This window comes from Beta vulgaris, chromosome 2 (assembly GCF_026745355.1).
Source record: "Beta vulgaris subsp. vulgaris cultivar EL10 chromosome 2, EL10.2, whole genome shotgun sequence".
Lineage (NCBI taxonomy): Eukaryota > Viridiplantae > Streptophyta > Magnoliopsida > Caryophyllales > Amaranthaceae > Beta > Beta vulgaris.
In genome coordinates this window covers 27264678-27288408 of record NC_079203.1, presented here as the reverse complement: position 1 = coordinate 27288408, position 23731 = coordinate 27264678, and the positions used below count along the sequence as shown (strand labels likewise).

The following is a 23731-nucleotide window of genomic DNA, read 5'->3' as shown; positions in this document are numbered from 1 at the left end:
GGGAGGAGGTGGTAGAGGGTGGGATGGTTGGTGAAGGGGAGATTTCGGGAGTAGCTGCGGAAGGGGGAGATAGGAGAGAGAAAAAAGAGGAAGAAAACAGACTTAAGAAATTAAAAAAAAAATTTAACCGATTAAACAGGTAATCAGTCATGTGAGATCAATTTAGGCAAAAATGATGCATAGTTAAGGACTGAAAATGCAAAACTTCCTACTTAAAACTGTTCCTATTAATTTTTCAAATTTTAAATTGTATAACCTTTTATACATGAATGGTATGTTTTTTCGAATGCACAATGCTAGTACATGATCGAGGCTTTAACCTAATACCTAACATCGAATTTCATCTACTTGCTAATTCCATGGTCCAACAAAACCCATGCTTTCTCAGTGTGACCGTCGCACATATTATAGGACCAGACCATTCTACCACACTCCACGGACCCAACTTCAAGGCTCAAGGCGGCTCACCAGCGAACTCTCACTAGTCACTTCACTGCGTTGCGATTTTTTCGTAGTCCGAATATCACTAAGGTTCGCCCTTCTCCTATCTTCTACGTACTCTACTCTCTTTCTCTTCTTATTCTCCTATTTCTGCGACCTTAATCAAAATCCCAGTTTCATTCGTCGTTTTAGGTGAAACACAATGTCGGTGATGGTAGTCACAAGTTTAGGCGAGTTAGTCATTGACTTGTTTGCGGATCGCTGTCCTTTAACTTGCAAGAACTTTCTCAAGCTTTGCAAGTAAGTTTGCATTTTTTTGTTGTTGTTGTTGTTGTTGTTGTTGTTGTTGTTGTAATCTTACCACTACTTTATTTTTGCTCGAGATTATGCTGTTTTTGTTGTACTAGTCACACCAGAAATTTCTTTTAGGCGATGATTTAGTTTCTATTGTTGTGGTTCGAGTTAATATGAGAAATCGTTGCATTGTATCGTACCGATGCTCCGTCCGGCCTTCTCTTAGAATGAAGTGATTACTGTCCTCTTTTTGAGAGGAAGGACCGAGGAGTACTTAGTGATGATTTAGTTTCAATTGTTGTGGTTCGAGTTAGGATTTGCCTAATGAGAAATTGTTGCTTTGTTCCGGACTGATGGTCCGTCCGTCCGGCCTTCTCTTAGATTGAATTGGTTACTGTTTTGGAGAGGAAGGACTAAGGAGCAGTAGCCTTAGTAAATAAAGCAGGGGGTGATAAATTTGAATCGGTTGGGGCTTTTCATTGTCGTTTTTTGCTCTTTGGATGGGATTGGATGAAGGATTCACTCGAAGGTCGAGAAGTTCTCGCAAATTGTGTATTTGTTACTTTCTGCTGCCCACAGTGCCTGTTTCCCCTCCCTTTGTTGGTTTACTTAATATGCAATCGGATGTAGTAAATGGCATATGCTAATTGCGGAGTCACATTCTGGATTTTGACTGCCTTGACCTAGTGCTGGGGTGTGATTTAGAGGGAGCGCTTGATTTTTGTATCATATGGAGAATTACTACTCCATGCTAACTCTTTTCATTTATTGTTTATGCTTCAGAGGCTTTAAAGGGAAGGTGGTTTCTCTAGGGGTGTTTGAGGGTTTTTAGATGGGTGATGCAAGTATCCAAATTCCAGAGCTTAGTTTTTGTTGTTCTGTATTGATTACTAAAAAATTACTTAAAAAAGACCCTCACTAGCTCAATGTTGGTGTTTATCATTTAGCAAGATGGCAACTTTATCCTTTTAATCAACTATGCTAGGTACTTATCACGTGAAGGGCATGAACTTTTGAATTTCTTATTAGTGTTGTTTGGTGACTAGTATTTTGATAAAAATATGCCTTACTAATAAATGATATAGTCCTTTTAAAAAAAATAAAAATGATATAGTGGATATGCCCAGCCTATTGAGTCATGTGCAGAAAGTGATTGGATTAATTTTTTTTTAATTTTTATAATGCAGGATGAAATACTACAATGGCTGTTTGTTTCACAACGTGCAGAAGGATTTTACTGCTCAAACGGGTGATCCAACTGGAACAGGGAGTGGTGGTGACTCTATCTATAGGTTTGTACATCTAATTGTCTAATTGGTCATTTGGAATGAAGGTGGAGGTTCTTTATTGTTCCTCGTGGAGTTGGTATCACTAGGTTAAAGGAAATCATTTACTCATGGGGATCTAATTGGTGTATAAAAATGAACTGAACTTGGATCTGGTTCAGTATGAGATGCGATTCACTTGTTATTGCATAAAGTTCCCTCATTCTCTCATATACTAAAGTAGTTATAGCTCATGCATTAGTGATTGGTCAACCTCATGTAAAAGAGAAAATAGCTTATGCTTAGATAAAAGATAAAATCGATCTTGCTATGTGAGATTAGGAAAAAGTGTTGTAGGGGATGCACTTCTCCAATCTCCATGCAAAGGTTATCCTCCCTATCTTTCTCTTCTTTGGGTTGAGATGGGGTTTTGGCATTACACCCCCAGGTTGTAATATCTACGTCCTTAAAAGAAGTCTTTGCTTTCTGTATCATATTAAAAATTACTACTTCATGCTCGATTTTGGTCAGTACTACTTGATAAGTGAGAGAGAAAGACAGACAGTGAGATGGTCCGAGTAGGAAATGAGGAATGCCGTTCAAGAATGTGAGAAAGTGAGGGTTACAAAGTTGGTGGCAGCTGGTTACTGCTGTCAGGATTGACCTTCTGGAAGTTACGATGAGGAGTGGCTGTTTGGAGAGGGAGAAGAAAGGAGGGATAGAGACTGGTTGTGTGAAGTTGAGCTGTTCGTGGTCTGTCTATGCTCTGCTGGGAAGACGAGGAAGAGTAGCTGTTGGTGTGATATTTGCTAAGTTATCTTTTCAAAAATAGAATTTGTGAAGTAAACAAATTGTATGAACTAAAAGTTTATTTTAATCTAATTGATTACTTCCTCCATTTCCTAAAGATCTTCCTTGTTACTGTTTGTACAGATACCAAGGAAAATCCATTTGTGTGGGGTGTGGGTGGGTAAAGTAGGAGAGAGAAAGAGGTTAAGATAAATAAACAAATAAAAAGTGGTTAAAGTAGGAGAGAGAAATGGAGTAAAATTGAATTAATTATGTAATGGCTGACCATATGATAGGGACATGAGAGGGTAAAAAGGGGAAAAAAATTCCAAACAAGGAATAAAGTAAAAGTGGGAAGATCTTTTGGAAACGCACTTAAACGAAAAGATGGAAGATCTTTAGGAAACGGAGGGAGTATAAAGGTGATGTCTTTTTAAATGGGCCACTTGGTAGCTTTTGTTCTTTATTTGGGAATTGGGATACTTTAGCCAGTTTGAATTATGATGGGGTATGTAAGACCGTTTGTTACTAATTCAGATAATTCTAAGTTGTTCTTAAGAAACATTATACCATTGACCTGACAGCATTGTTGGTGATAGAATTATTTTTTTGGGCCACATCATTGGAGGTTTTCGAGGATGCTTTATTAAGTCCATGCTCAAGTTGCTCTTGAGCATATATCCAATAAATTTGTGCAGGTGACAAGTAGAGAAAGTTAAGCAGTCAAGTTTACCTACCCCAAACAGAGGGGGCAGTGAAGGTTTTATCCTTTTAGGTTGTTTCCTTTTCATGTAGAGCTTATTGATAACAATAGAAATCTGGATATTTATGCCCTACTCGAGAAAGAACATATGATTGGTTTTGCTTCTTAAAGAAAAAAATAAAGAACATAGAAATATCTATAGTTTGGCCGCTTGGATGCTTTCAAATATTTTGTTTATTTTCGTTTAATAGATTCTTTGGGTATATTTGTAAAAGATTCCATAATTTCAATTTCATTGTGGAACCAACTCATAGTGAACTAGTGGAGTTGTATAGTTTATATATTCTTTTAACAGATATTGGTATCTTTTGATCAATTGCCATAACTCGTCATTTTTTAATACAATAGATGTCTTTAAAGGTTAAACACTCAGATTAAGGAGATGCTAGTTACTTAATTACATGCAAACTGCACAAGTAATATTGCATCGGTATTCTAAACTGGCAAGTATTGTAATAGTATACTAACATTATTAGGATAATGGAGGCAAGTAATAAAATCTTTGAAGGTTTAGGTTAAGTCGGATCAAAATGGAGTACATGGAGTTTAATTTTAGTATTGAGAGGAGAAGTTGAGGACATGGTAACTGGTGACATTAGATGGAAATGAATTACCCATTCGCGAGCGTTTTAAGTATCCAGGGGATAGGGTCGATGTTAAAGATGTGTGGAGATATTGACCAAGACGTATTCAAGTTATGGTGGCTTAAATAGAGAAGAGAAATTGAGACTTTTTGCAACCATCGTGTACCTCTAAGATTGAAAGGATAAATTCATAGGACAACTATTACACTAGCGTCATTATGTGTTAGTGTTCAGGAAAGCATCTTTAGAAGATGAAGCCATGAGAGTAGAAGAGATGCACATTTTGAGATGAATGTGTGGGAACACATTAAGGGATAGATATCAAAATGTTGATATTCGTATGAAGGTTGGAGTTGTAGACGTTGTCTGTAAGATAAGAGCGAATTGGTTATAGTGGGTTGGGCATGGGAGACGTAGTCTACGGGATGCACCAATTAGAGTACTAGGGTAGTAGAAGCTTGGGGTACAAGAGATTTTCAAGAACTCGAGGGAGTCTGAAGATGACTTAGATGGAGGGCATTCTAAATAATATGAAGAAATTAAGTATGTGGAAGCATGCAGCACTTAGATTTGAGAGAATTAAGGCAGGCGATCCATGTAAATGACCACTGTAGAAAATATCTATTACTCATGTACTCCACCCCATTCACATGGGATTAAGGCTCCGACATTGTTTGGGAAATAATGTGAGCTAACCTTGAAAATTGATCTTGCGTTTTCTCAAAGTGGTCCCAACTTTTTTTCTCTTCAGTTATTGATTCTTATTTTAATTGTATTTTTTTTCTGCAATTTTCAAAATAACTCTTGAAGTGAAACTTTTTCACAAATTATACTTTTTGGAAATCGTGAGGTCACCCTCTATTGTCAAGATAAGTTTATTATAAGGGTGATTTTCCGAACTGAGGATTTTTAGGAAATGTCAAAATAGTCAGGTCATTTTGAGAATTTATCATAAGTTTACATATATTGTTAGTAACTTCCTTTTTCCGGAGGGTACGGGGGTGTTAAAGCTATCTTTTCTGGTGCATCCTTTAGCATATTGCTTGAGAACGATAGTAGACCATTTTGCTGATATTATATTTGCACGTGACATTAATTCTTCACCATTTTGCTGATATTACATTTGCACTCGACATTAATTTTTCCTTTTAGGTTTTTATATGGTGATCAAGCTCGCTTCTTCAATGATGAGATTTACCCTGATGTAAAACACTCAAAGATGGGTACTGTTGCCATGGCTAGTGCTGGGGAGAACCTGAATGCATCCCAGGTAGAGGAGATAGCCTACTGCCAACTTAATTCTCTGTTTTGGAAAGAAAGTGTGAATATGCTCACAAGTAAGCTACTGTCCTCATTAAGAATTTTATCTAAAAAGATTGGTTCTCCTTGCAGTTTTATATTACATTACGGGATGATCTTGACTACCTTGATGAGAAGCATACGGTATGTGGGTTTTTTCTATTGACCTGTCTCCTTGGCAAGTCATTTGTGCTCTTTCGTTTGAGTTCCTTGTTAAAATTGTGATGCATATGTGCACTTTGTAACTATGCTGCCAGTTGATCCTGATTGTTTCTTCTACTCGAGCTTTGGCTGAATACATATAGCAGCTTATCGATCAAGCAAAAGTTTCTGTATCATCTCCTTCTGTTTTTTTCCTCTCTCCTCCATCTCTCTCCCATTCTGTCTTTCTTTCTCCTCCTTTTGACCTCTGTTTTATCCCCTCCACTATTACCAGTGAGAAGAATGTTATGAATCAAACATCCGCTAGTACATATGATCCGTTGTAGACTGATGCATATGATGAAAATTTCAATAGTGGTACTCAACAGATTTAGATTCTTACTTTCCTTGTTAGCTAAAGAACTGTGTTGTGGTTAGCACATAGTGTAAATGTATGAGAGGTAGCTCTTTCAGTTATTATATGGGGATGTTTAATATCCTTAACTGATTTATACTCCCTCCCTTTCTTTTTAATCTACACACTTCCTTTTTAGTCTGTTTCTTTTTAATCTACATACTGTTACTTTTTCTATTCTTGTAACGTCACATCTACTTTCTCCTCTTTTTCCACCTATGTCATCCATTTTAATATTTTAACCCACTTTTTAGTTTCTATTATTTTTCACTTTTTCTCTCCACCTTTTCAGTTTCTCTCTCATACTTTTGTACTTTCTCATTGGTTCTCCCCCAAAGTGAAGTGAGTAAACTAAAAAGAAATGGAGGGAGTATTTTATACTCTTTCTAGCTGCTTATTTGTTATGTTTGATTGAAGAAATAATCTGGATACAATGTGATAAGTTATTAACTCACAAACCAGCCTTCGCTAATAAATAATACAATTAACAATTCTTTCTTTTCTAACACAAGTATCGCTTTGCTTTTATTGAATTAATGGATAATGTTGAGAATTAATGGATAACACCAAATATTATATTCATAAATAAAGAGAATGGAAAATCTATTCTTACATATATTATTTCAGAAATAACTTGACATCTACAAAAACTTACAAGGAATAAATATGAAAAAAAGAAATGGAAGGAATCTTCCAAATCCCCAATCCAATCATCATAATTTTTCCCATCAAATGTCGGAAGTTGGATAGCATTGAAAACCCTTGATCTCTTTTGTGTGTAATGTAGGTGAACTCATCCTTTATCCACTTGTGCATTAGCTGCATAGCACTGCTCCCACCAAACTCCATTGCAACCTTTTTTTTTTTAATACCATTGTAATAAACTGATGATTTAGCAGCAAAATAAAAGGAGAATATGATATTTGATTGATAATAGTGGAAATTACAGAAAATTATAAGATGTTGCCAAATTTTCGAGTGATTTGGTCACACTTCCAAAGCTAACACTAACATAAACTCTCTAATATATTCTTCATACCTTCCTCCCTGCCTAATCTCCTCTATTTATAGTGTATTTGCCTTGCTCCCCAAACTAAAATATTAACTAGTATATATTACTAAAATACCCCTCCCCCCTAGGCTAATCTATTTCATGATTTTGTAAAGAAAAAAGGAAGCAAGAGTTCGCCTTATCTAAGACCTTCTAATGTAGTAGTAAAAGATTGCGTCGTGGTGTCAAACAAGCAGGCATCTAGTTTGTGTTACGAAGCGCTTTTCAGCCATCATAGTTTGAATTTTCAATTTGGAAACTGCCCACATCATCACTGTAATTCAAGAATTTTGAAAAGTATTCTTTAGATCATAGCTTAAAGCATACTTTATAAGCCTTATCCCGTGGTATGTATACCAGTTGAAGTACAATACCATTCATTGTGACTGGAATATGGACATAATCTTATCTTATACGTGGCTTGAATTGCATCTATATGGTTAACAGTTGTAAAAACATAATATAACTGCGAGTACAGTGTTATGTTGATCTGTAATCAATGGTGGAAAGGCAAGTTCAAATTGTTACAGAATGGCCTTTCCGTAACAGGATGATCTTTTTTTCATGGATGCACTATGCAAATTCCTTTGTCATAATATATGCTCAATCCCTTTGTCATTAGGTTTTTGGGGAGGTTGCAGAAGGTCATGAGACACTTGCGAGAATAAATGAAGCTTATGTGGATGAAAAGGGGAGACCATATAAGAATATCAGGTGATCATCTTTACATTTTTTTAATTTTCATGATTTGAAGTGCACTCATTTGGATAATGCACATTCTTATTATGCTTCTAGATGTGTGTTGTAATGTCGAATAATACAACAGAGTAAAGCACACTTATGTACTTGATGATCCTTTTGAAGACCCTCCTCAGCTGAGTGAATTAATACCTGATGCCTCCCCTGAAGGCAAACCAAAAGAGGAGGTACTACTCCTCAATCTTTCTAGCATGTAAGATGGTTGTCTTCAGCATATGTCTGATAACTCTTTTGTGTAGGTAGATGATGATGTGAGACTTGAAGATGATTGGGAACCTATGGATGAACAAATAGCTCCGGAAGAGCTTGAGGAAGCTATTCGTACGAAAGAAGCACACTCCAGAGCTGTTGTTCTTGAAAGCGTGTGTATATTCTCACTTGTCTATGTGTTTGTAATGAATCCATTTCCATGACAAAGATAACCTAATTGCATGTAAATCTCCATCGTGCAACAGATTGGTGATATCCCAGATGCTGATGTAAAGCCTCCTGAGAATGTTTTGTTTGTATGTAAACTTAATCCGGTCACAGAGGTAATTACCCAGTCTTGCTCTTCAGAAATATTTTCTTGAGAAAACGTCTTTATTTGGATCTGGTAATTAGTTGGCCGGGAAGACCAACCTATAAGGCTAAGAGAGTAGAAGGAAACCCACAGAGAAAGCCAGGCCAATAATTGACGCTGCGCATAGAAGTTGGGGACCTAAAGACCATAAACATTTTTTTTATTTAGGTCGATGTTGTAACACTTGAGGAGTCAGAAACAACATCTCATCAGTGTTGCATTGCTCATCATGGTGTAAATTGACAGGTTCGAAAGTTTGGTATGATTCTTGTAGGCTAAGATATCAAGAATCTAAATATGAGACTTATTTTGTGTTAAAGATTAGATTTAGCTTTATTTAAGTGGAACGAACTCACACACTAATACTACTAAATGAACAATCCGGCAAACGCAAAGTAAGGCACAAATTGGTTCTTAATTCACACTCAAACTCAAAAGTATTTGATTTAAGGTTTGGAAATCACAAGGAACTCCGAAAATTTTCATAAAGAAAATTATACTTTAATATCTGATTTTTATTATTGAACTCTATACCCCTCTCATAGGCAATACAACCATAATTAGTTTAAAGACTTTCCTAAAAACAAGCTAGAATAATTAACCCAATACTTCCTTTAGTTAAACACACAAATAAAATAAAAAATTTAAACCTTCCTTAAGTAGTCCTAATAGAATGAAGAAATAAGATATAGAAGAAAGCAAACTCCTTGGAGCCCAAGTAAAGCACATGGCCAAGAGTTTCTTTTCTAAGTAGATCATAAGCTGTGTAAGCTTTCCTTGCTTTCCAAGTAATTGCTTTAACTCTCTTAATCTTCTACTCAACATCTAAATGTAGACATTTTTTTTTACATGCAAAACCTTTAGTAAAAACATGCAACGACCTTAGAAAAGCAATAAAGACAACTTAGGAACCGAATTTAAATAAGAGCATTTCTCCCCTTAACAATTAAAATTGATGCTAAAACACTACTTATAACCTTGAACTCTAAGATGATCAAAACCCAATAATTGAACAGATCAATTAATTTATTCATCTAGAATCTCCTTGTTGCTTCCATATTAAAATTACACTTCATCTATCTAATTTAAGTGATTTTAAATATTCCATTTTTAGAACATATGTGCGAATATATTTTTCAACATTTTTTATTATGTTCGGATGAAGTGAGTGGTTCTAAATTATAGTGACTTCTGTAGTATGTGTATAATATTAGTATCAATTTCCTAAACGACTTTAATAATGGATTGTGACGATTGATGCAGTTATATGATAGCCTGTAACAGATGTCGTGTTTTGATACATGTTATGGATCAGATTTCCACGGGATGTCATACCAAAAGTCCTAAAAAATTAGGCTACAACTTAGCATGTTTTACTTTGTTCATGCACTGAATGCCCCATACAACCTTGAACTTGGAGGAAGTGAAATTTTAAGTCCTGGTGCTGGAAGTTGGGAGCTCAATAGTTCAGCTCTCATGATTCTGCTTTTCTTAATATCTCTGACTTGTAAGATAATTTTTGTTTTAACTGTTTTTGCAGGACGAGGACTTGCATACAATATTTTCACGCTTTGGGACTGTTACATCGTGAGTGAATACTCGATTTACTTTAGCAGTGGTTATTAATTTATTTGGTTTCGTTTCTGAAATAAAGGGGGTTTGTTTGCAGAGCTGAGGTTATTCGTGATTTCAAGACTGGAGACAGCCTGTGTTATGCTTTCATTGGTTAGTAATTTGTTCTTTGATATATATGCAATATAAAATAAGCATAAATATATATGAGTAGAGAGTGAAAGATAGGGAGAAAAATTTCAATGGTAGGCTAGCTTAGAATGTAAACAAAGAGTTGTGAGTTGGTCTGACCCATTTGGTTGATATAACTTCTAAGCTAAATACAAGAGGTGATGTCTACCTCTGCTTTTCATGTACAAAAATGCTACAAAAATATTTATTTGGTTGTTTCCGGTGAGAACAACTCTTTTATGAGAATGTGATAACACTAAGTAGTAGTTATTTTGACCAAATAAGTAATCCATTTTGGCTAAAATGTAACCATCTTTTACCTAACGGGGCCAATCATCCAAAAGGCTTACATTTTCAGGAAATAGATTACCATATGATATCTCAATAAAGGATTACATATCTAGTAAAATGGATTACTATTCCATTGTTTGCACCTGTTCTCATATTAGAAGTGTTCTCACCTGTACTTTATTGTGAGCGTGCGACCATGCGTGCATGTGTGAAAAATGGTGTACTGTGCGCAGGCGCGCGCGCGTGCGTGGGCGCATGTGCGTGGTTGGGGGGAGGGGGTGGGTGGGGGTGGGTGGGGGGTGCGGGTGTGCGTGTGCGTCAAATGCAGTTTGGTTGCTCATGAGGAAAGTGACTTCCCACATGAATTTCTACTTACCTAGGGAAGAATGGGTAAGCTTCATCCGATTTTGTTGGAAGTAGAAATTAATGGATAGTTGTACTTCCCTCATTTTTTAAATATTTTTGCCAACCAAACAACAAGCCCATTTAAATTCCTAAGAAGTAAAACTTCCCATGATTTATTTTGCCTGGTAACAAGGGGTTGTTAGGTGAGAAGTGAGGAGTTAGTCACAACATAAAAATATTAGACGCGAAATATGTGAAGGAATATATGATAACCATACTTTGCACCTCATTCACACATAATGGAAACATTAGGGACCATACTTTAGTGTTTGACTTATCTGTGACCTATGTCCATACAAAAGCCTTGATCTTCATAGGGATATTTGCTTTCCAAATGATCTGGAAATGAAGAAGAATATGGGATATGTAGTTATCTACCAACGTTTAGAAGAATTTACTGGTAAGGTTACAAGAGGAAAGGAACTAACAATCCATTTCTACTATCACGATGATTGGGGATAGCAGAGGCACATAAAGAAGCCACATCATTGAATTTTCTGTCTTGCGGACATCTTTTAATATGATGTTTCCAGGACAAACTTCTTACTTCCTGTATCATGCAAGAGGAAATATGAGTCTGGTGCAAAGTCGATGTCGGAGGTGAGGAAAAAGTACGTGCTGCCTAAGAACCTCATAAAGCTTACCCGTAGTGCCTGCTTGAAGTTGAAATCTGACCAAAGGGAAGAAATGGATAAGATAGTTTTGGGACAAACTTTCATGGGCTTAGATTGAAAACTCCAATGCCACCCATAGGCCATAGTATCCTAAGAACTTGTGTGATGGCTGAACCTTCGAATTTTATAATCAGTTACTCATTCTTAGACTCCACTTCCTGGAACCCAGACTTAAACCTAACCCCTCCTCTTTGGGCCAGTAGACCAGATGCCAACCAACAAGGTGATCTTTCTTATCCTGCTTAAAACAGCCCCTAGACTTCCTTTGATAATAACATAGAAAGAAGCAAAGCACAAGGACCTCCTTAATTCAATGTCTAAATGACTCTGTAAACCTTATGTTCCAAACCATGTGTGTTAGTCGAGCAACTCTTTCCGTTGATGTTAAAAACCAGCTTAACGATTAAACCAACTCTATTTGAGTGGTGATGTCCGTAGTTTTCCCTGAACATTACTACTTATGTTCTTGTTGGAGTTGAAACAGAAATGTGGTTTCCTTTTTGAGTTTCAACCAAGTTTGCTTTTGTGTTTGGTTTGTGCCTTCTGGAGTGCTGGTTTTAGGAGTAGGTGGATATTGGAATATGAGTATTTGGAATTGAGGTGAGGAGAAATGTGAGGAAAAACGTGGGTTTAAATTGGACAAAGTAAGGGTACCATGAATTGTTTGAGGGTAAATTTGGCCAAGAAAACTTCCATTGAATGGAGCAAAGTGCTCGCTGAGAAACTGTTTTCAGAAGTATATATAATTATAGACCCCTTAAAAGCTAATTTGAGTCTCAAGAATTAGAACCAGGGAAATAAAACTCTCCCGTTCCGTTACAGAACGGCCGATTTTGGATTTGCCGTTCCGCGAAATCCCGTTACGGAACGCCATAATAAAATTCACGTACTTCTCGCCGCGTTGTCCGTTCCGTAACGCGAACTCGCCGCGTTAGAACGATTTTATCCCCATTACATCCGTTCTTTTCAAACATTGGCCAATTTTTTTTATAATTTAATTATATAGTTGAGAAAACATGAGATTCTATTAGATTTGATTATATTATGTTGTCATAATGCTTCATAAACTATAAAAATGCAAATAAGGTTAAAACATATTAATGTGAATTTTTTAAAAAAATTCACGCCGCGTCGGCCGCGAAACGTTCTATTTCGCCGTTACACGCCGTTTCCGCGACAACGCGACCGTTCCCGCGAACGAGACCGCGAGCGCATTTTTTTTCCCTGATTAGAACCTACTTAAAAAACAGTGTTACCTAGTTTTAACTTTTGGGTGTAGAAGCTCTCCTAGAAGCTTGGCCGAACACTACCTGAAAAGGTCACGAGTGTGAAGGATTCTTGTGTTCTATTAATATCAGAGGATGTTGAATCAAAGACTGATGTTGATATATATTTTTCTAATCTGTTTGATATGATGATCATCTTCCTGGCATTAACCTTCAACAATTTTAGATGAGTCCTAATTTCAAATTGGGACTAAAAGATGGACAAACTCAAATGGCTCACTTCAGTACCCTTATTATTTGCTCCAACTTGTATATTTTTTTACCTTGTGTATATCTATTTTTGTAGATTAAATTTTACTTAAGATAATTTTTTATTTTATGTATATTCTCTACATATTTAGCTGTGATGACTACGACTAATATGTCTGAATGTAACAGAGTTTGAGAATCAAGAAGCTTGCCAACGAGCTTATTTTAAGGTTTGTTATGCAAGGGAACTCATATCAATTCCTTATTCACATATAATCCTGTGCTGCTACATAATTTCTGATATATCATTCTGCGACCACCATCCTTTGTCAAAAGATGTATAGTACAATTTTCTGATTTATGTCAACCGAAAAAAATAACCATAAAATAAATAAATTTGGTGCATGTCATTTTCTTATGAACAAGATCATTTTCTAGATTGTTATTGATCATTCCTAGATTCATTTGATGATGGTTCATTTGTTTCTTGGTATGTTTTGTGGCATATATGATGTGAATTAAGAAAAAAAATCAGATATTATATGGGTGAGAAGTTCCTTAATTTGACAATCGAGGCAAAAACATAGGAAACGGATAACTACCTTTATCTTCCTGGAACTACAATCTTGAATTGATGGAAATGAGATACTTGGAAGTTAAGGGGAATGGCGAAACACATAGTAGAGAGAATAAATGTTTCTTTTCACTGGAATAACCATTTGTCACGTGACATACTTCTCAATTATCCCCTTCACACATCAGATAATTATAAAGACTGACTTGACCACAGCATCGATGTCCATTTCACTATGTTTGAGATGCCCCTCTTGTTAGGAATACAGACTACAAATCGAATCTTTGTAGTCAAAATAAGACGAGAATAAGCATATAAGTGGAACAATTGTGACATATTTAGAAGAAAAATTGATTGATGAATTTGAGGCTGGATATTTTTTGGAATAAAGTAAAGCATTTGCATCCTAGGTATATGATGTTGAATAATTATTATGCCATGAACAAAAGAGGATAGCTACATAGATCATTCACTGAAAATCATCATCTTGGATCTCAATGTGCATTCATTAGTATTTTGGAATTGGCTCAAACATGAACTTGTTTCTCTATCCCATCCCCAAAACTGGTGTGTGTGTGTGTGTGTGTGTGTGTGTGTGTGTGCGTGTGGATATAGAGAAAGGATAGACGAATGGAATAACATGGAGTCCTGGATCAATAGAGCTTGCTAGGACTTATGTAAGTTGTTCTTGGTGTTGTTGCAGATGGACAATGCTTTAATAGACGACAGGAGGATACATGTTGATTTTAGTCAAAGCGTTTCAAAGTTGTGGAATCAATTCAGACGAAAGGGGAACCAAGGTAACAATCCTTTGTCTGGTTTGTATATGCGAATGCTTCTTCACATTGCTTCTAATTACAGGTACCTAATTCCATGTTATGTCCATCTTAAAATTTTTATATTAGACTACTACCAGGTTGCAAATCTTTTTACTGGAACAATCAATCAGTAAGACATGGTTTCAAGACACTTCTCTTTCTCGATCAGTAGGGAAAGGCTGTATACAGCTGAATCTTTCCGTAGTTAACTCAGTAGTTGAGAATATCGATTTTTGAACTGATAATGTATTTGGGGTTATCACATGATCTTTTTAATGAGTGTTTCCGTTTTGATGGTTTGCATCCTGCATGCAGTATTTTCTTTTTTTTTTTTTCTTTTTGAAGTGCTTTACAGCTGTGATTACCTATATATGGTTCAAAATTTGTTTATTTGTTTCACATTACCTCACCAACACTGATTTCCTGAACCCAGCCTGTGTAAGCTATACTACTATTAAATTCCGAAGCTGTTTGGAGCAAAAGCACTTTCTTTCTACATTTGAAATTCATTCAAGGAAAAACTCTGAAGAAATTCAGTTACAGATTTTTTTCATGTTTCTGTAATGTATAGGAAGAGGCTGTTTCAAATGTGGTGCATTAGATCATATTGCAAAAGATTGCTCTGCGGATTCATCATTTATCCCTGGTCAGCATCAGAAGTATGTCCTGAAAGATGATAATCAGCAGCATGGTGGAGACAAAGATGCAGGGTTAGTGATCAAATTTTGACTGATCTACACCATCATACCCCCCTTTCCTTTAAGGATTGCTCTACGCTATGCCATGTCTATCTAACAGTGCTTATCATCTATGCAGCTATGACATGGTATTTGATGAAGATGGTGAAAGCCCACAGCGAAAAAAGAGGCAGCGAGATTCTGAGCAAGGTGATAGGAAAAATCACAAATCTGATAGGAGTGGTTTTGATGATGGTAAACATAGAAGTTATGAGAACATAGACTCGAGGGACAGGGAGAAGCAAAGACAAAAAATTGATGAACATAATGGATATGGTGCCAGGAGGGATGACAAAGAGAAAGTGAATAGTCATGGCAGGGATGAAAGGAATAAGAGAGAGAGTAGGTATAGTGGTAGGAGTGACCAGGATCACCGAGAGAGAAGAAATGATGAGGAATACAAGAAGAAGACTGACGAGATTGATAGACCGGACAAGAAAGACAGGTCAAGTAGGAAGAGGGATGCAGACACTGATGGTTTTGATGATGGTAAGCGTAGAAGTTCTGAGAACATAGACTCGAGGGAGAAGCAAAGACAAAAAATTGTCGAACATAATGGACATGGTGCCAGGAGGGATGACAAAGAAAGAGCGAATAATCATGGCAGGGATGAAAGGAATAAGAGAGAGAGTAGGTATAGTGGCAGGAGCGATGAGGATCACAGAGAGAGGAGAAAAGAAAAGACTGATGAGATTGATAGACTGGACAAGAGAGATGGGTCAGGTAGGAAGAGGGATGCAGAAACTGATGGCGACAGAAGTAGATGGGATGAGAGAAGCAGTAGATCTAAGATTTATGATGATCGCCATGATCAGAACATACGTACTGGAAAAGATGAAGCAAGCCACAGGCGGAGAGATTCTGATGCTGATATTCCAAGAAGCCGAAGGGAAGAGCAAGCTCATGGAAGAAGCTCAAAAGATACTCACCGTGCGAGTGATGAGACACGACGAGCTAATAGGAGGTGAACTTGGTCGATTGATTACATAGGTTATATGTACTTCTGATCTATTAGGATATTGTTTTTCTTCGTCCTTCCCCCCCTGGATTCTATGTGAATACCTATCCAAGAGAAGAAGACATTGTTGAGTGTACCTTTTGCTGGAATTCTCAATTTCCAAGGAAGAGCATAAGTTGCTGATAAAAACTCCTTTGCTATGAAATTGGCCATGCATGTGTAATGGTGAATGTGAAAATGAAGCTATAGTACCATTGTCTACAGAAGTAGCCACAGTTTACATTATAAGAGCACTAAATATTCAGTATTTGTTTCTTTTTAGACGTGTGATTTAATGTTTGATTAGACGATGACCTTTAATTCAGCCTCACAAAATTTGACAGTTTTGGCATATTTATTTTGACATAGGATAAGAGGATCACAAACCAATACTCCCTCCGTCTCGAATCAAATGCAACAAATGCATTTTTTCGCATCCCGAGCCATTATTTTGATCACAAATATCTATAATTACATATAAGTAGAAATTATGAAAATTATATGTTATTAAAGTACATTACGAGATGAATTTAATAAGATCCTACTTGACTATGTTTTTCATTATCATAAATATCAAATCTTAGTCAAATTGAATTGTGTGAATGGTGGAAAAGTGCATTTGTTACATTTAATTGATAATGGAGGAAGTATTAAACATGTTGAAACATTGCTCTGCTATGTTGTGAGCTCGCTAACATTGGTTTGCTTTCACTCTACCTTGATAATCAAATTGGCCAAAATTGTGTGCTAGTTCAAGAATTTGATCGATGGCCTTTTTGAGAGTTTTATCAATTACTATATTACCATGTAAAAGGAAAACGAAATTAGTGCAATCACTGAAGAGGTAAACCGTGGTCATATATCGATCCTTAGCCCAAAGTAACGCTTCAAGAGACAGAACAAATTTAGTATGAATAGTGTTGTGCGGTAAATAACTTGATCCTGATCAGATTCACGGACATGGCCAAAGATGAGAACTTGTTCAGATTTCGCCTGCATGACCGACAAGCACGTGTTAGAATCATGCGTTGAATAAAATCATAGTCCGTTGAAGCAATTGAGATAAAGAAAGAGAAAGCTCGCCATAAGTTTAGGGATATCTAGCTAGAATATTTGTCATTTGTAACAACCAATACGGTAACTTAGTAAGATTTTTTATTATAAATAGATCAATATGTAGCTAAATATAAGGCATCAGTTCTCACTAGCTATACTATTCTACTCCTACTCCTACTCAAAACTCTTATATCCTTAACGATCTCATTTGTAACAATACAATACAAAGCGTTCTCATTCATTTACAATTTAGCACTTAGATTGATTGCCTAAATATTATTGATAAATTGATCCTCCTTGGTGAAATTTATCCAAAACCATTTTGCGCCCACCGTGATTCACAAAAATTTTATACAAACATCATCGCTGGAAACATCCTTTCCTCTGTGGAAGAAATTTGAAAGCGCCTCAATGATGAAATCGATATTCTTCAAAAAGAAAACGATGTCCCACGTGGCCATGTTCAATCTACCGTCTCCATGGCGACATCATCTTGTCGCCACCAGGCACACTGTAATCTCGAGGGCGCAACAAGGGACCCACCCTGGAGGATTGGGTGGTATTTCCCCCTTCGAAGCTTAAGTCAGGTATCAGGAGTAGAAAGGAAACTTTTAGAGAGAGAAAGTAGAGAGAGAGAATTTATGGCAGAATAATAGTACACTGCTCTGAAAAACGTACATTTCTCCTGATTTCAAGGACTATTTATAGTGTCTGAAATGACTTTTGTACCTTGATGTCATCCTAATTTGGAGCATCTAATTGGCTAAGCAATAATGTTATGACACGTGGCGATCACTAATTGGAGAGCACACATCATCTATTACAAAAAGATGCTCTTTGTTTTTACGGGGCCTAAGTACAGATTGGGCCATAAGAAGGGCTAGTACATCTTTCTTTGTTCAGAAAAATGTACTTTAGTCCATACGATCTTCTAGTCCATGTACTTTACAACAGTAGAAAAGTGCCACTTGCAGGGCTGTGATGGGCCCCGTGTCTCATTTATAGCAGTTGATTTTTCATGCTACAACATATTCCCCTTAAAAGAGGATTTTTACCATTTAGGCGCCAAGACGGTTGGAATTCTCTTTTAACCGACGGGAATGCCCCATCTTTTTCGAAATGGAATGGAAGCCATTTAGCCGGTCTCAACAGGTCAACCTTCAAGAGTTTTCTGGAATGCAACGGTTACTTTACCGGAGGGGGAGGTCAATTTTACATCTCTATAAATATGTCCCCTTGTCATTTCAGAAATAATTTTCACCCCCTTGAAAGAATTTTAGAAAGAGAGACTCTGCTCGATTTCTTATTGATCCTTAGAGAGAGAAAGATTCTTCGTCCAAGACCTCACTAAGTTTCTTCAATCCGTCCAAGATCTTCGCTAAGTTTCTTCCATCCCTCCGAGTAATTTCAACAGGTATTCCTTTTGTTAATTTTTACTTTGTGCTTTTCCTTTTTCATTCTTTTTAAGAAAAAATGGATTCGTCCTCTTCATCGAATATTCCCGGCCGCTTAAGGGTTGGTCTTAACCCTAGAACAGAGAGCCTTTCTTCCTCGACAAATTCTAGAGTTGGGCCTATTCTGGCCGGACATGCATTTTATTTATTTGGACGTGGACGGCAAAGTCAGACGACCTAGTCTTTACCTGTGCAGGGTAATCTGGCGCGCGTCAAGCAAACAACTCGTATTAGATGAGGGGTGAATCTCCCGGCCTCCAGTTTGGAAATGGAGGCATCGACAGGTCGGATTTCTGGTGACGGGGAACGCGTAATTCAAAGCGCCCGACGAGCAAATAAAATCTCTTCTCCGGAAAATGTCTAGGAGGAGAGAATCAATGAGAGAATTTCAGAAGCGAGCCCGTCTGAACAAGGTATGGAGATGGACGGGGCCAATGAAGTGGAAGTTTCATCCAGCCCGTTCTATGACTCGAAGGAGCCGTCCACTACTTCTTCCGAAATTAGACGCCGCCTAGGTCCTCTGTCAGACCCTAGGTTCATCCTGGCAGACAATAGTTGGCTCGGACAAGTAGGCCCATACCTCAAACACTTTTCCTCGGCCATACCTATGCCGGGATACCGCTTCGTTCTTCGTGGCCAAGAGGACACTATACTTAGTGCTCCACCCTGCCATTTCACCGTCTATCGGCTGGCTTTGGACGCAGGGTTACGATTTCCCTTGCATCCATTTATAAGCCGGCTTCTTCAGTATTACAGCATCGGCCACAACCAACTTGCCCCCAATTCCTGGCAAAATGTTTTGACTTTCCTGGCCGTTTGCAAGCTGAAAGGCGTCAACCCTTCCTTGGCTGCCTTCTACAAGTTACATTATGTATCTAAGGTTCCTAAAACCGTGAACGGAGCATGGTTTAGTGTATGCAATCGTCAGGGCTTTTTAACATATTGGGACAAGACGTCCAAAATGCATGCATGGAAGGCAGAAGTCCTGTTCGTCCAAGCCCCTAACGAAGCTGTGGCTAGACGGTATCGATATGTTAGCTGGCCGACTATTAATACTGGACGAACAGCGTCCTACTTAGAGCTGGAGGACAATTCAGCTGAGGAGATGATGGAATACTTCAGAATATCGGAGTATTCCACTCCAAACAGTTCTTCTTTTACGGGTCCGTCCAACTGGATTCCTTTTAAATAAATGTTTTACAATGATAACTTCTTGGTCGCCACAGGCTTGCGGCAGGTCGAGGATAGAGGTATACTTCCATCTTTTTTCCCAAGTAAATGCCCCCGTCCAAAGATTATAATTGTTATAATCAATGCCCTTCTTCTTGTGTAGCTTCTGCTAAAGCCGTCTTGAAGAAATCCTGGACAGGAGACATCAGTATGTCCAAGTTCACAAGTTCTTTATGGAAGGAGTACAATAAATCCGGCTCAGAAAAGAGGACGGACACCTTGGTATGTATATATATTCTTCTTTTTGTTTGTTTGTTTTTTTAGGACGAACACTTCCCTAAAACAGAAGGCATCCAAGAATCACCTGGCCGTCCTTCTTTAACCCCCAAGGCTCGTCCAGCGAATCAATATGTTGGTTTTCTGGACGAGCATCACTCTAAACGTTCCCTGTTTCGAAGAGGAAGCCGGCCCAATTTCCCTTGGCCAGCTTTCTTATTTTGCAGGACCCCATCCAGTGAACCGACATTTTTGTTGACTTCTTGGACGGGCTCCTTTATAAGGACACTTCTGGCTTCAAGGAGTAAGGCGGCCAATGTATTTGTGGCCGGTTTGCTCCCGTGGGGAGACGTCTCCGAAAACACTTTCTATTTTCATTGGACGATCTCCCTTGTTGACAGGACCCCGTCCAAATTAGAATGTGGCCATTCTTTTGGACGATCTCCCTTTTTGACAGGACCTCGTCCAAATTGGAATCTTGCCATTATTTTGGACGATCTCCTTTTCTTCCTTTTTTTTTTTTCTCTTGACGCTTAGGTCTTTAACTTGTGTCTTTTATTTTCAGAAAAATGCCCCAACGTCTAAGGCGTTGGCAGAGAAGGCGGCCTCGAAGAAAAGACCGATCGCAACGGGAGATGCCCCTCCTCCCAAAAAATCCAAAGGCTTCACGGCCAAGAAGAAGAAAACTGACCGGCCTTCGGTGTCGAAGGTGGAAATTCCCCCTTTAACAGAAAAAGTTCCTCCCTCAGGCCATGGTTCCTATTATTACTGAACAACCGGACGCGGTTGTTAATTTGGACGAGGCCGAAGAGGTTGAACAAAACATTTCTCAGCCGGACGCGGCTAAGGACGGCTCGGCTTTTTCCGGTAGCGGGGCTTGTTTAACAGATGCCCCAAGGTTATAGGTTGGCCTCTCGATCTTCTGCTGAGTCTTATTACTCTAATATTGTTAGGACTTTGCGCGTTGGCGGGCGTCCGATGAGTCCGTCCAACAAACTGGCCGTAGTTATACCCGTCCGAAATACTGACAAGTCTCCTCTTTCAGATAAAGGCAAAGGGGCAGCTGAAGTAGCTCCTGACGGTTCTCCCACTTTATCGGACGACGATTCCTCGGCGGCCTTTGTGAGGATGACTTCGGTCGATCGTGAGAAGCTCAAACAGGAGCTATTCAAATGCTTCCCTGTGCCTTACATCAAAGGCTTAAGAGGGGCTTCATCTGGGCATGTAGGCTACATGTCTCAACTAGCTGATGAGGTACAATCTTCAGTTATTTGCCGTCTTCCTTTTATACTCAGCAGATTTGCCTACTTTTGTGATCGTTCTAACATGCCTTGACCTTCCATTTTTCAGTTATTTGCTTGTAGCATAATAACTGAGGACTGGGCAAGATTGCTTAAAAAAGAAAACAAGAAACTCGTCATGCTACCACTGCTGGGGACAAAGCTCAGTTTCCTATGGCCGAGCAGGAGGTACTGCATTGCCAGTCGAGAGAGGCCTAGGAGAAGTGTTCAGCCGAGATGGAGTCGGCTAACAAGAGATACCTCGTTCGTCTGACGGAGCTTTTGGACGAGAAGGCTGCCCTTGAGCGGACTCTCACATACGAAAGAAACACGACCCTTTTGACGGCCGTTGAGCTTTGGAGAGAGAATTGTTTTCTCTGAGCAAAAAATCATGACCTGAATAAGGAGGCCGCTGATGCTTTTGAGTCGCCAAGGAGGCTCTCAGATAGATACCTCCAAGACTTGGGCTGTGAAGGCATTTAAAATGCTGGCAGAAGCTGATGACGTTCCCAGATACGAATGTCGTCTAGAGTTTCAGGAGAGCCTTCACAAAGCCACTGTGGCTTGAAAGGAGCTCCCAGTCTTCCAAGAGTCTTCAGACGACGAGGAAGAGGAGGAGGAGGTCGACTCAGAGGCTCAAGCAGATGATACCAACAATCCTCCCGAGCCGGACGCTTAGTTTTTTTTTTCTTTTCAATCTTGGCCGCAGGCCTTTTTCACTTTAGTTTTTCTTCTTTTGGTAGCCTAGTGTTGTAATCTTCTTTCAAATTTTATAATAGAATCTCTTCTTTCACATATTATCTCTCATTTTCAACTTCTCATAAATTGTTCTGGACGAAGAGAATTATAACTTGACAATTATAACTTCAACAATTTAATCCAATCATGGACGAACTAATCCAAGCATAAGAATTATAACACCAAGTGCCAAAGTTGTCCGGCCTGAAATGCCAGAGTTATTTGTCAGAGCTCGCCCAAAATCACACCCCAAATCGCACAAGGGCTTGCTCCTCTGTACTCTGTACACGGACGATTTGCTACTTGCTTTAGTGTATTTACTATGTGTTGGTTCCCTCCCCCCCTTCTTAGACGAAGAGAATTGAACAAGTTCTTCGTTCTGATAAGGAGAACGACCATGCTTGATAGTAATATACTTAGCAAGGCAGAATAATCTAAGATTTTGGCAATTCGTCTGTCCTTGTTAAAGTTTGTAATAACTTATTCCTTTACTAAGGTGGTTATTACGGTAAGTGGCCTTTGGACGGAAGGTAAGACACCTTTACTAAACTTTCTTAATTCCAACCGCCTTCGTTTAGGAGATTGATGTTAACTTTCTAAGTTTATCAATTGGTGGCTTTCTTCATGTGTAAACCCTAATGGATTATAACATGCTGGCCGATCTCCAAATAGAGGTGTTATTGTTTTGTTGTTCTCACTTTTTTTTTTGAAGGTTTTGTTCTAGACCACTGTTTTGGCCAGTGATAAGATGCTCTTAATCAATAGTAATACATAACAAGTAAAGAGACAGTCATAGAGCAAAAGTAGATTTGTATTATATGAATTTTGCTTGGCTGAGAGCCAAGATACATGTATACATTTCTACTTTTTCATTAATGTGCTATAACACTTTGTTAGCAGAAAGTTACAACTTCCAAATTACATCAGATGTGGTATTTTTTCAAAGTGTCCGAGTTCCACATCCGAGGAATTGGGCGCCCGTCCATAGCTTCCAGATGAAAGGTGCCACTTTGAACTTCTTGGACAATCTTGTAAGGTCCTTCCCAGTTCAGTGTGAGCTTACCCATTTCTTTAGCCCGGCCGACCGCTTCCATTTTCCTCAGGACAAGATCTCCCACCTTCAAATGGCCGTCTGGCCACCCTTTTGTTAAATTCTCGAGCCATTCGCAGCGTATACAACTGCATTCTTAATAGAGCATTGCCCCTGACTTCAGGAACTTGATCCAAAGTCGTGCGAAGAGCAGCCCAGTTGGCGTCCTATGAATACAGCATGACTCTCAGAGTTCGTTCTTCTATTTCAATAGGCAGGACGGCTTCCGAGCCATAGACGAGAATAAATGGGGTTTCCGCAGTCGAGTTCTTGGCCGTCGTTCTGATTGACCAAAGAACTAACTGTAACTCTTCTACCCATAATCTTTTGGCAGTATCCAGCTTCTTTTTGATGCCATTTGAGAGGATCTTATTAAAGGCTTCTACCTACCCATTTGCCTGAGGATGAGCAACAACAACAAAGTGAGCTTTAATGTCCTGATCGACCAGCCATTATTTGAGCTTAGGCGTCTCAAACTGCGGTCCATTGTCAAAGACAATAGACTGAAGCATACCAAATATTATAATGATATTCTTCCAGATAAACCCCTTTACATCCTTAGTGGTGATCCCTCTCATAACCTCAGCCTC

The 23731-nt window shown here is 38.4% G+C and overlaps 1 protein-coding gene across 1 annotated transcript; it reads left to right on the top strand.

Moving 5' to 3' along the window:
- Positions 1 to 377: 377 nt before the first annotated feature.
- LOC104906125 (peptidyl-prolyl cis-trans isomerase CYP59) lies at positions 378 to 16359 on the top strand. Its single transcript, XM_010694843.3, has 15 exons — positions 378 to 531; positions 634 to 741; positions 1923 to 2027; positions 5289 to 5406; positions 5529 to 5579; positions 7665 to 7756; positions 7869 to 7968; positions 8041 to 8163; positions 8257 to 8334; positions 9904 to 9950; positions 10033 to 10088; positions 13141 to 13181; positions 14229 to 14325; positions 14915 to 15053; positions 15160 to 16359. Exons 2-15 carry the CDS (start codon positions 644 to 646, stop codon positions 16046 to 16048), a joined length of 2034 nt encoding a protein of 677 aa, XP_010693145.1. The 5' UTR covers positions 378 to 531; positions 634 to 643; the 3' UTR covers positions 16049 to 16359.
- The last annotated feature ends 7372 nt before the right edge of the window (positions 16360 to 23731 follow it).

What these genes read in the sequence shown, in the direction of transcription:
- LOC104906125 (XM_010694843.3), top strand. Translation starts at nt 644, where the DNA reads ATGTCGGTGATGGTAGTCACAAGTTTAGGCGAGTTAGTCATTGACTTG. An exon ending in GAGCTGTTGTTCTTGAAAGC is followed by an intron (nt 8,164 to 8,256) that starts GTGTGTATATTC and finishes ATCGTGCAACAG; the next exon opens with ATTGGTGATATCCCAGATGC. An exon ending in CGCTTTGGGACTGTTACATC is followed by an intron (nt 9,951 to 10,032) that starts GTGAGTGAATAC and finishes GTTTGTTTGCAG; the next exon opens with AGCTGAGGTTATTCGTGATT.